At 41.7% G+C, this 12,062-nt stretch overlaps 2 protein-coding genes across 2 annotated transcripts; one reads left to right on the top strand and one right to left on the bottom strand.

The window, feature by feature from the left end:
* The first annotated feature begins 597 nt into the window (after nucleotides 1-597).
* her12 (hairy-related 12) lies at nucleotides 598-1,737 on the top strand. Its single transcript, XM_044131836.1, has 2 exons — nucleotides 598-732; nucleotides 827-1,737. Exons 1-2 carry the CDS (start codon nucleotides 664-666, stop codon nucleotides 1,217-1,219), a joined length of 462 nt encoding a protein of 153 aa, XP_043987771.1. The 5' UTR covers nucleotides 598-663; the 3' UTR covers nucleotides 1,220-1,737.
* A 2,882-nt stretch (nucleotides 1,738-4,619) lies between these two features.
* LOC122839841 (taste receptor type 1 member 1) lies at nucleotides 4,620-10,415 on the bottom strand. The gene is given in 7 exon segments (XM_044131822.1): nucleotides 4,620-6,206; nucleotides 6,828-6,948; nucleotides 7,669-7,795; nucleotides 7,797-7,885; nucleotides 7,965-8,729; nucleotides 9,833-10,121; nucleotides 10,231-10,415. Coding segments are annotated over 7 exon segments (2,502 nt in total). The 3' UTR covers nucleotides 4,620-5,280.
* Between the last annotated feature and the right edge of the window lie 1,647 nt (nucleotides 10,416-12,062).

A 12,062-nucleotide genomic window follows, 5' to 3' on the forward strand; every position in this document is an offset into this window, starting at 1 on the left:
TCCTGGAGGAGCTGCACACATTCACCCTGATGTTGGGAAGATGACTGCTCCACGCAAGGCCAGCCACACATCTGGGGCCATTCAGTGATACGGGCCCTCTGGGGGACACAGCCCCACTCGCCTTGCCAACTGAGGACACTATAATTTGACACCGGGTCTGCAACAGACCCGCAGGAAAAACAAGAGGCCTGGTAAACAGCAGATGACCTCCGTGAATATCAACTAACTGAAGACTGAGAGCTTTTGGGGTAAAGAGACACACGAGATCTACATCCAACAGTTCAGACGCTAAAGGAAATATTCAAAAATGTGTGCGATAATCATCTCTTTTAATGCTTTCCAATAAAAAATGACAATAAAAAAAATCTCCATCTAACATGATAAATTCTCAGATGACCCCTTGATACACTTTTAATTACCTGTTGCTTATCTTGGGAACCACACCAGGCACAGATATGCTCTCTCTCTCTCTCTGATTTATTGACGCGTCCTCCATTGTGGAGCTGGGAGTCCCACTGGTCAGAGTGTGGGAACCCCAGCCCGGCCTGAACCGCGTGGCTTTGTTATGCTAATGAGGCAGTATAAAACCGGGAGCAAGCTCCTCCAGAGAAATCAGAGCCAAGCGTGTTGCCCTGCGAGAAGCACCTCAGCGCACCTGCAGACATGTCCCCCTGCCCCAACAGCTACTCCTCTGTCCACCACCTCAGGATGTCTGAGAGAGACAACATAAAAGTGAGTAGAAAACTGTTTTTGTTTGTTTGTGAGTCCGAAAGCAGAAACCTCCGTCTGAAGCAGGTTTCTTACCCGTCTGCCTGTTCCTCCACAGCTACGAAAACCCATAGTGGAGAAAATGCGCAGGGACCGCATCAACACCTGCATCGAGCAGCTCAAGGTCATCCTGGAGAAGGAGTTCCACAAGCAGGAGCCCAACTCCAAGCTGGAGAAGGCCGACATCCTGGAGATGACGGTGAGCTTCCTGAGGCAGCAGCTGCAGTCGGGTCTCTGTCAAAGTTACTCCCGCTGCCTGAGGGACTCGGTTCACTTCCTGTCCGTCGGCTCAACCACGGAGGCCTCGGCCGGACCTCACCAGGTCCTCCGGCAGCCAGAGCAGACGCTCCGTCAGACACAGAGAGCCAGCAGCTGCTCCCCGCTCAGACCCGACTCGCAGCCGGACAGCAGCAGCAGCAGCAGCAGAGGCCCGGTGTGGAGGCCGTGGTAGAGAGACTCTTGAGACCTGAGGGGAGCCGTTCTCTCCCTCACTATGTAGGAAATGTATTTCCATCCTGCTCTTTCAGCGTGGGTTCATTTATTGTCTCATCACATTGATGGACAAGTAAACGCAATGTGCTTTCTCTCTTGTTACCTGATGTATCTTTCTTCGTGTTAAAAACTGAGGATTCATTTTGAGTGACATAATTGTTTTTTTTCGTGTTGTGATTGTTTTTTACTCCGGTGGAGTTGATCTTGGGTCTGCTTTATGTAACAGTATATGTTTCTGCCTCACTGTGTGTTACTGACAGCCTTTTTTTTGAGAATATTTCTCTTTTGTTTTAAACTTTCTATGCCAAATTTTAGTTATTAGCCCACAAGTGGATGTATGTACTGATATTGTCTGGTTGGATGTTGATGTTAATATTTTCTGTCAAGGTTTTGACCTTTGTGTTTTTTAATTTCTCAAGCTTGTGTGACAATTAATAAAAAAAGATGCAATCACTCTCGATGTTGTGATGCTGAAAAATAGATTTCAAGTTTCAATGATAACTATTTAGTGTCCCTACAAAGAACAAGCTCTAATGACTCCCACCTCAGGTGACTAAATTAGCAACAGGCAGCTTTTATACTAAAGTGATGACAATTTCCAAATTCTTCTTGAAAACCAGGTTGTGTTTAATTGCACAAACTTTAAATTGCAACTGAGTTTATATTTTGTAGCTTTTATCTTCGAAAGCATGAGTGCAGTTATTTTAGCTCTATAAAACTAAAACTCAATGGAGAAAACCAGAAAAACACCCGAAGGAAAAAGATTATTATTATTTTTTATGAGGATTAAGGATTAAGTTGCCACAGAAACCAGACTTACCTTGCAGCCACACACAGTGAGCAGATTGGTATGGGTGGTAAAAGAAGAATCTCCAGATTTTTAAAGGTTGCAGAACTGCAGCACAATGGCATCTTTCTCACTATTAAGCGCAATGGAGGACCTGTGATGCTGTGGGCCTATTTCTCCTCCAACTGTCATCTGAATCTTGCTAGCCAGCTAGCTAGCATGGCATTGTGAATTCTTAGAAACATAAAGTCATCTAGATAAGAATTCGCTTACCAAAAAACCAAACAAAAAAAGAAATGGTTTTATTGCTGAGTCTAATTTTGTTTTGTTAAAAACGCAGGACGGAAATCAACACACTTAACCAGACACAAAACCAATATTCCTTCACTTTCTGTGTGAGATTTCAATATGTTTCAAGGAAATATTTTAGATATTAGAGCATCTATAATGAGACTGAGACAAATAAAATAACTCTTTAGGTCAATGACAAACACACATTTGTAGTGTCCAAATCTAGAAGTATAATCTCTAACACTGATATTGTCTTTATTCTGACATCCTGTTGCTGTGGACAGAGGAGTGCACTGGCGTTCTCCTTCATGTCTCTGGAAGAGCTGCTTCTTGTTCATGGACTAATATCAACATGACAAAGCCACGTGTTGCAGCAACAGCTTTGGCGTGAATCGCCAGGACTCCCATCACTAAGGAGAGGTGAGGCGATCTCAAGGTGACCATTAGAGATAAAACCATCCCCATTAAATGAGCACCGATGTGCTGCCTGCCTCTCATCAGGAGCTGCTGCTTATCTCACCCTCAGCAGCCACTCAGGGGAATCCAGGCCGCATCTCCTGACGGGCATCCAGGGAATAATAATAACAGAGCTTGATCCATCAGTGTCATCCAGTGGGAAGCTATTAGGAGAAAGATTACAATCACTCACTCGTTGACTGTTGCTGTGGAATAATCTGCTGGCAATGTTAGTTAAATAAGATTTGTAAGCGAAATACATTTCATTCCTGGTTGCCTGACAGCGCTGGTGCCAAAAGTTGTAGCTGGAAAAGAAAAACATCTTTAGAGTCTTTATTTTTTATTACAAATGTCCCTTTTGCATATGTTTATAGGATTATTTTCTTTTAGCATTGAACAGCAAAAGTTAAAAACAAAATCATACTGCTTTTTTTTTCTTTTAACTTCCTTTGTTTTAAAATCAGAATCAAACGCGAACAAGACTTGTGAACTCCAGAGCGCCTTTAGCTTTGGTCTTTATGCGCTGCGACAATAAAACTCCTGCTTGTTCAGCCGTGGCACACTTCGATTGTTCACGGAGGGTCTTTGGCTGCGAGTGGATGGGCAGACTGTGGGAAAGCCGAGCCGGGTCTCTACTCACACATCTACTGGTCAACAGTGCTGACCTCCCTGCTACAAAGGAGCCTTTCATCTCTCCCTCCTCGCACACAGCAGCCAACAGTGCACACGCACGAGCGCGCACACATGCACAGATACACAGATTTAGCATTTATTTTACATGGTATGTGATGCGAGGCTGCAGTTTTAAGTTTCAAATTGCTGCAACAGGAAATGTCATTTTAGTTGTCAAAGCAGCCAAAGAAGAAAGATTTCATGAAAATGTGTTGGTTTCTTTTAACTTCCTGTTGCTTGTTTTCACACCCTTTCAACTTCGTCACATTTATCCTTGTTTTTATCAAATGACAACTATTTGTATACTTAACCCTTGTGCGTTACAACCTCAAACAGGGTTTTTAAATATATATAATTATCAAAAGTAGGTGACTTTATCTTAATTGAATTTCAGTTGTTTTATGACGTTCATAAAGCTTCCTGAAAGCTTTATGAACGTCATAAAACAGGAAAGCAAACAGAATGTTTTGCAGGAAAGCAAACGCTGTACATTACCCACAACACACCAGACCCATAGTGAAACATGGTGGCGGCAGCATTATGCTTTTCTTCAGGTTCACTTGTCAGAGTTTGATGGAAGATGAATGGAACTAAATACAAAGTAATCCTGTCAGAGGCTCCAAAAACCTTGACGTATCCCTAATTGTGATTTAGATCAAGTGCCTTCATGTGTCAAGATGTGTCCTAGTTAAAGCTCAGATGCAAATCCAAGCAGAATTTGTTGCAAGAATTGAAAGTTGATGTTCAAGGGCAAAACTTCCAGTCCAGTTTTCATTTCATTTATTTTTCTTTCTTACAAAAAATGTTAGAAGCAGACCAGACTTGAAGCTTTTACTGGAGTGACAGACGAGATATTAACAGGATTTGAATACACAAATGTATTCAAATATATTTCGGGTTTTATTTCAACAAAAAAAGAAAAAAAAATCACGTGCCCCTTTTGTTCTCCTTCCACTTCTTTGTGTGTGTTTATTACATACAATCCCCAAGGGAAAAAGGAAAACATCACAACAAAAGTGTGTTGTTGTGATGTTAAATGTAATGTTTTCCTCCGAATCGAAAAACCAAAAAATATATTACTCAGAAACTTACTGTATGTTTCTGAGAATGCACTAGCTAGAAAATGAAGAAAGAAAAATTTCTGACTTGAACTGAAAAGGAGTAAGTTTGTTAAAATTATTTGTTGACGTTGGTGGATAAGATACGCTCACTTCATCCCAGAGCAGGCAGATTCACAGGAACGTCAGTCACATGACAACACTGACATCTTCATATTTCACTATCCACAGTAACAAAATTGTGTGACCCAATTCAATTTTATTAATTTCATCCCAACATTTTCCCGTCATTGTTTACAGGATTGCTGATTGTCTTTCTTGCAGTCAACATAAAATAACTTTTTCTCAGCAGATTAATAAAATGTTATTTTCTACCATACCAAACATTGTAAAATGTTCATAAGTGGAAGCTCTATTCTATTACTTTACACCAGTACTGTCAAAATCTGGAGTTTAAAAGATGTTACTCAAACACAAAAACTAAAATAAAAAAAATAACTGTAAAATAAAATCTGTGCTATAAACGTAAACAGATGAAACAGATGAAATATGAGTTGGACAAACTGTTTCTTGGTGTCACCACAGTTGTGCCATGGTCTTTCTGTTGACCTTTCTTCCTGACGTTTTGCCAAAAATGATCAGAACTGTGTGCAATTTTGCTGTCACTTTACAATTACGCATTACTTTGTGCTGATCTACATTACAGATTGTGGTCATTTGATAACATGTGGAAGGGTTCATGACTTAGAGCCCATTTCAGTTTTTGTTCATGGTGTACATCTGAATGCAGTTCTGGAAGTGTGCTGTGGTGTTCATTTGGGGCCTCAGAACGATAATATACATTTTGGGGAGGAAGTATCCAGCCAGGAAGGCCAGGACGCTGAAGAGCGTGGCGAACACCTGCGCCGCCATGGTGAAGGTTTCTCTGTTGATGAGGTAGAGGGTGAAGAAGCTCATCCAGGAGATCATGTACACCATGAGGCTGAAGGTGACACACTTGGCTTCGTTGTAGTTGGCCGGCAGGTCCTTCCCCATGTAGCTGAAAGAGAAGCAGAGGACGCTGAGCACCGAGACGAACGCCAGCTCGATGCCGGAGCCGACAGAGAGGGTTTTACTGCACTCCCGGACAATTTTGTCCTCGTAGAACCGCAGGTCCTGGGAAGGCTGCGGAGTGTCGACGGACACCCGGAGCACCGAGATGAGCAGGATACTGACAGACACCAGGAAGATGGTGACCTCTGGACCCTGCTTTTTCATCCACCTGTCGTAGGCCGGCGGCAACTTGGACGCAAACTTAAATATGCAGACGACCTGCAGGGAGCGCACCGCGATGCAGGCCAGACACACAGAGAAGCTGATGGTGAACAGAGGCTGCTTCAGGACGCAGGCCGCCGGGGACGGCCGGCCAAAGTGGCACAAAGTGCTCAGGGCGGCGACCGTCAGGGCCGCCAGCATCAGCAGGCAGGTGCGGCCCCCGGCGGACTTGGCCACCGGTGTGTTCAGTTTGAGCAGGAGGATTACGGCCGTGCTGGAGGTCAGGAGGAGGCAGGCGGCCAAGAAGAAGAGGAGAGCTATGGAGAGAGGGTGGTCCCAGTCCAGCTGTATCACCGTCCTGTTCAGACACTCCTCACTGGATGGGGGCGCCCACTGCTCCGGCAGACAGGCCTGACAATCTGTCAGGTCTGGAAGAGAAAGAGAGAAACATAAAAAGTCAGAAAAAAACTGGAATGTTGAACTTGTACAGAAGCCTATGTGCATCAGCACTATTGTCTTATTTTGTACACATTTGCATAAACAATTCAAGAAGGATCTAATTTTCGTCTAATTGTGCATTAGTGCCAGAATGAAACGTGTGAATTCGGCGCCACCTGCTGGTCATTCACGCACACACAACAACTGTTCAGTGAAAAGGTAAATGTATTCGGTTTGTACAATAAATAATAAAATTGAACAGTTTATTTAGACATTAAATTTTCCTTTTCAAAGTGTTCAAAAATGAAGCCAATCCACTCAACATATAACAATTTATTTAAAAAAAATAAAAAAATAAAACAAAAGACTGAAAATAATCTTGGTGCTAATGTTTCTATTTCACAGATTTTAATTTATTTAGCTTTGGTTCTCTCTGTACTGCATCTAAATTTATTTATCTATTCTGTAAAAATCAAAGGTAAACAATTTTCCAACCATGGAGATACTAGCTGATACTAGACCCGTCTTGTTTAGTGAGATCACAGATATCATGCAGAAATCTAAAACCTCGCTTCACTCTCGTGAGTTTCTGTTTCCCGTTTGCGTATTACCATTTTTATTGAGGAACGTGGCAGAGGGACAGGCCTGGCAGTCGAAGCAGCAGGCATGCTGACCTGTCAGCAGCTTCTTGTGACCTTTTGGGCAAGGCGGAGAGCAGAAGGACTCGGGTACCTCCAGCACGGTTTGAAGGAAAAGAAAAGAAATTATTTTGTTGAAGAAATATAAATGAAACAAGACACAACTTCAGGAGTAAGAGGTTTGAAAAAAGAAAATAACAGCTGCATGAATTCTTACAGCATACTAAGTTAAAATCTAAAGGTTTAAATCATGCGTGGAGGTGGGAACTGCAAACATAATTTTTTGCTTGCTCATTTGTCTCTGTAACAATGCCATTATTAAGAAGGAGCAAACAATAAAGAAGGGGAGTGAGAAAACTAAAATATATATAGTAAAGCTATGGTTATTGTTATTCATTGTTGATTAGATGGTTAAAGAGAAAATGAGAAAACAAGAAAAGAAAACGTGATGACGAAAACAACAGAAGGAATAACAGTCTCAGTTTATTACATTGAATCTGAGAACTTGAGTGATTTCATTTAAAAATTTATTTGATGCTAAAGTTTAGATGTTTCTTAGTCTGGCTGCTTTGAAACTTGAAACTCACAAAGTTTTGCCAAGATACACAAGTAAATAAATAATATTATTTTTGGTATTTATTTATTTAATTCATTGTCTTTTCTTACACAGTGACCCAGCATTTATCAGCAAACATAACGGACTTATTTAATACAGGCTGAAATTTCTGGGCCTAGCTTGACAAAAATAAATGTATTTTTCGATTTGAAATGTATTCGGTTTGAACTGAAAGACGTGAAACATCGTTGGTCGTACCGATTCTGAGTCTTCTTTGCCGTGCCACTCTATCAGACTGGCATCCACTGTGAGGGCGATGGGGTCCGGTGTGAAGGAGCCTACCACTCTGAGAGACCAGTCCGTCCCCCTCCAAACCCAGGACACTATCGTACCCAGTGGGTGGGTCCCCATGCATGTCAAAATACACAGAAGAGTTGCCGAGAGAAAACCGAACCTTCCTGAGCTGCGCCAGAAGCTGGAGAGGAGAGGACAAAGACACGGAGCTCAGCAGTTGGTTAAATGTTTCAGCTAAAGAGATGTTTGCTTCAGACTACCTGTGGTGGAGTCACACTTCTCCTGCTGCATTCTCCAGAATCACAGCCAAGAGCTTGGTGCAGAGCCTGAGCGAGAGCATAAACTGCCTTATAAACATTGAAGGAGGAGGTGATGTCATATTTATCCATGGAGAAGTCGTTCCTGGCGAGGGAGTACAGGTCTGTGCTCTGCAGACAGTCATTGCCACCGCCGAGGGTCACATTGGCGTCTCCGTTGACGTGTCGCGTTGAAATCTCGACCGTGTTCTTCTGGAACTCGTCAAACCCGGGAATGGCGGCATCCTTGACCGAGATTCCGAGCACGGTGCCGATGCTTTGGATCCCAGGAATCCTGGATATGAGAGTGGACGGCGACCAGTCCTCCGTCCCGATCCACACCTTTTCTGTAATGTTTCTCTCTAGCACATATGGGAGGAAGTCATGAAACTTTGTTTTGCTTGAAAACACCACGATGGTGTTCACCTTGGTTTTCAGTATGTTGTCCACCATGCTCCTCATGGTCTGAACCGTGTCTTTGGAGGCCGTGGGGATGATTCCTTGGTATGGGATGCAGATGCCGTGGTGAGGGGCTTGCTCCGACAGGCTCTGCATGCCCTGCAGTCCGTAGTCATTGTCGCTGCCCAAAAGAGCTATCCACATCCAGTTGAACCGGACTAGCAGCTGGATCATGGCCGCCACCTGGTTCTTGTCGCTTGGAATCGTGCGGAAGAACGATGGATAGTTCTGCTTGTTGCTCAGCATTTCATTTGATGCTTCGTAAGAGATCTATAGCGAGCAATCAGGATGTGGGAAATTATATTAAATGCCTTTACAGATTTTTTTTTTTTTTTTTTTTTTTTTTTTTTTACATTTTACTTTTGCTATTTTGTCATAATTAATTTTGACATTCTCCAATATTCTAGAAATACAAATTTTATTCTATATGAGGAAAAACATAATAATAATTTCATTTATTAAGGAAAAAAAGCAATATATGTCTGTTGTTGCTAAAACATAAAACAACAGTGATTAATCTGTTTTTGGCTTTCTTTCACTATCTGCACTCAGGCCTGATTACTGTCAGACATTAACAGTCGAGCTTTAAAGTACCATACCGTAAAGTAGATTAAAATATTTCAAAAGCAGCACATCATGCCTCAATCTAAAGAAATTCTAGAATAGATGAAAAATCAAGTCTGGAAAAGGTCAGAAAGTCGTTTCTAAGTTTAGAGACTTTAGTGAACTTACACTGAGACCTGCTATCAACAAATTGAGAAGCTAGCTCTGCATTTAAGAAAATAAACCTCGGATCAACAATCAAACATATTGGAGATAGTGTAACGGCCTGGGTCTACTTCAGACCTAGAACAATATATTCTAATCTCTACCAGCAAATTTCAACGGAAAATGTCCAGCCATTAGTTCCTGACCTCAAACTCAGGGACATTTGGGCTTATGCTACCTAGTCAAAGTCTGATTGAGGAGATGCAGAATTACCTATAATAGACTGTTAATGTTAGAAAATGCTCTAACAGTGAATTAAAGCAAATGAACAGCAGGACAAATGTCCTCTATATTGATGCAAAGTGAGCATGATCAGTTATGTTTAGGAGACTTTTTGTTCCCCATACTGTCAGGTTGTTTGAATAGCTTGTGTCCCTATTATAAATGAAATCATAATTTCAAAACTACTTTTGTATTTTACTTACGTTATATTTGTCTGGTGTTAAAAATTGTCTAATTATTTGAATCGTCTAAGCTTAACAGAAAAGCAAAAACTAAGAAATCCTAAAAGATTTAAAAAAGAAAATGTTAGGACAATGAAGGTCTTTAAAAGAGACAAATCTTGTAAATTTCATGAGCACAACCAAAAACATTAAGACTCCCACCTGTGGAATCACATAAGCCCCCAGCAGAGCGGCTGGCATGAAACTCTTGCTGCTGCTGTCTGGTCCAATCACACCAACTGCTCTCTGAGTGTTGCCGAAGTTCTGGGACTGCTGCTCCAGCAGGTCCAGCGTTGCCAGGACACTGGCCGGGTTAGAGCAGATGTCGTACATCTGGTAACCGAGCTTTACTCCTGGTAGCAGAGGCAGCGGGCCGGAGCTGTTGTTGATTTCTTCCACAGCGAATCTCATGGCTTGCATCAAGTGAAACCCGTGTTTGTTAGGTCTTCCTCTGAAAAGTGTAAAACAAACAAGCAAACAAAAAAACAAAAAAAGAGCAATTTAAAGAAAATAAAAAGTTGTTGGTGGTAAATGAAGACAAGTATTGACTGAATGCTTACTGATCACATGGAACCAAAACAGGCAGACCATTAGCAGGCACATCAGTGTAATGGAGGGGAAAGAGTCCTGCGAAGGAAAAGTTGCCCTGGAGCTGCATCCCCTCAGCCTGAGAGGTGTAATCTAGCTCCCCAGAAGCCAACTGCAGCATCAGCCAGCCCAGGGAAAGGAAGACAGTAAGAAACATTATTCAAAACTCAGCTCAAACACATCTGCTGACAAAACTCATGTAGCCTGTATGAAAAGAAGCAGGAGTCATTTATAAGAGGCCTCCTCCGAAGCGAGAAGTCTCCAGTGACAGGAAGGAGTACTTTGCATCTTTCAAGGGAATGCTGATTCAAAGAGGCTTGTTTGCATATTGAATTTGTTTCTGAGACTGTAGCGTTTCCCCTCATGAAAATGAGCAGGAGACATGCAAAAAGCCTGAAAAAAACAGCAAAAGATTTTGACAAAGGAAAAACACTTTCATTCTACTCGCTCTCATTATTTTGGTCAGAAATTCTGCTTTGGTTGTGAAGAATTGTAAAGAAACATATTTCTGGTGGCGTCATGCAATGCCTTTTTTTTGTTTGCTGATTCTGGTTTTCTGGTCAAGGGGAACTGTGACTTCTTTGGCACATTGTAGGGAAAAATACAGCTTGAAATCTATATCTTTTTTTATAAAGGTTTTATTGGCTCTAGTAGCCTTTATTAGATAGTTAATTGACAGGAAAGTGGGTAATGAGAGAAGGGGGAAGACATGCAGCAAAGGTCGCCAGGTCGGGAATCGAACCTGCGACGGCCGCGTCGAGGACTAAGGCCTCCATATGTGGGTTGTGCTTAACCCCTGTGCCACCACAGCACATCCCATTGAAATCTATATCTTCATGCAAATAAAAACACATGGGGCAAATAACCATGCCCTCATAGTACATTGACAACAACCAATCAACCTTTGTGTTTTTGGACGGCAGAAGGAAGCTGGAGTACCCAGTGATTTTCCACACATCCGTGGGGAAAATGTACAAACTCCATGAAGAACCAAGGTCGTAATTCAAACCCAGGACAGCAGTGCTAGAGAAAGGAGAGCACAACTGGAAATCAACCAGTAGGTCCTAAATGGCCCATTGGTAGTGCCATTCCTATTATCTGCTGCTTTTACATAAAACTGAGAGACAACGCAATGAAGTAAATTAACATTTTATGTAATTGACCAATTGTAAAAACGCATAGAGTATCTGAGCATCACCTTTATGTTTTATATGTACTTTTAGAAGAATTGTGAAAATATTGTGCAGCACTAGACATGAAACAATCAGTTTAAGATATCCAAATGCCTGACATGTTTTTGCAATCATTGTGAACTTTGTGAATAGAACCTTCCCTTTTGTTTCTGCTACATTTCTGCCATCCCGTTTCCTCAAATTAAGGCACATCACAAGAGATATTTTGACTAGAGGTGTAGATCCGTTTGCATTTTGGTGATATTGTAGCCTCAAATTACTTAACACACTTTTTGCATTGGAATACAATCTGCCCGAAGATTACCTGTCTCCAAATCCCTAACCCCTTGTTTTGACTGGGATAGTGTGCTTTTTTTCAGCCACGGTGTCGTGGAGGCAAATGTCTATGAAAATGAGCTCATCTGTCCAAGCACAATGACATGTGATACTTTTGATAAGACAAACTTGATTTTTGAACATTTTATAATTTTTGAATTATTGAAAGCATTCTATACAAAAAACAGCATACCATATAAAATTTGTAATAACAGCAACCAGGGGTTATAACAGCACCAGAAATTAAAGCTATAAACTGAGTGTTTTAAATGCCTGGCAGTTTCTTGAATGAGATA

This window comes from Gambusia affinis, linkage group LG01, assembly GCF_019740435.1.
Source record: "Gambusia affinis linkage group LG01, SWU_Gaff_1.0, whole genome shotgun sequence".
Classification (NCBI taxonomy): domain Eukaryota; kingdom Metazoa; phylum Chordata; class Actinopteri; order Cyprinodontiformes; family Poeciliidae; genus Gambusia; species Gambusia affinis.

What these genes read in the sequence shown, in the direction of transcription:
- her12 (XM_044131836.1), top strand. Translation starts at nt 664, where the DNA reads ATGTCCCCCTGCCCCAACAGCTACTCCTCTGTCCACCACCTCAGGATG. An exon ending in CTGAGAGAGACAACATAAAA is followed by an intron (nt 733 to 826) that starts GTGAGTAGAAAA and finishes GTTCCTCCACAG; the next exon opens with CTACGAAAACCCATAGTGGA.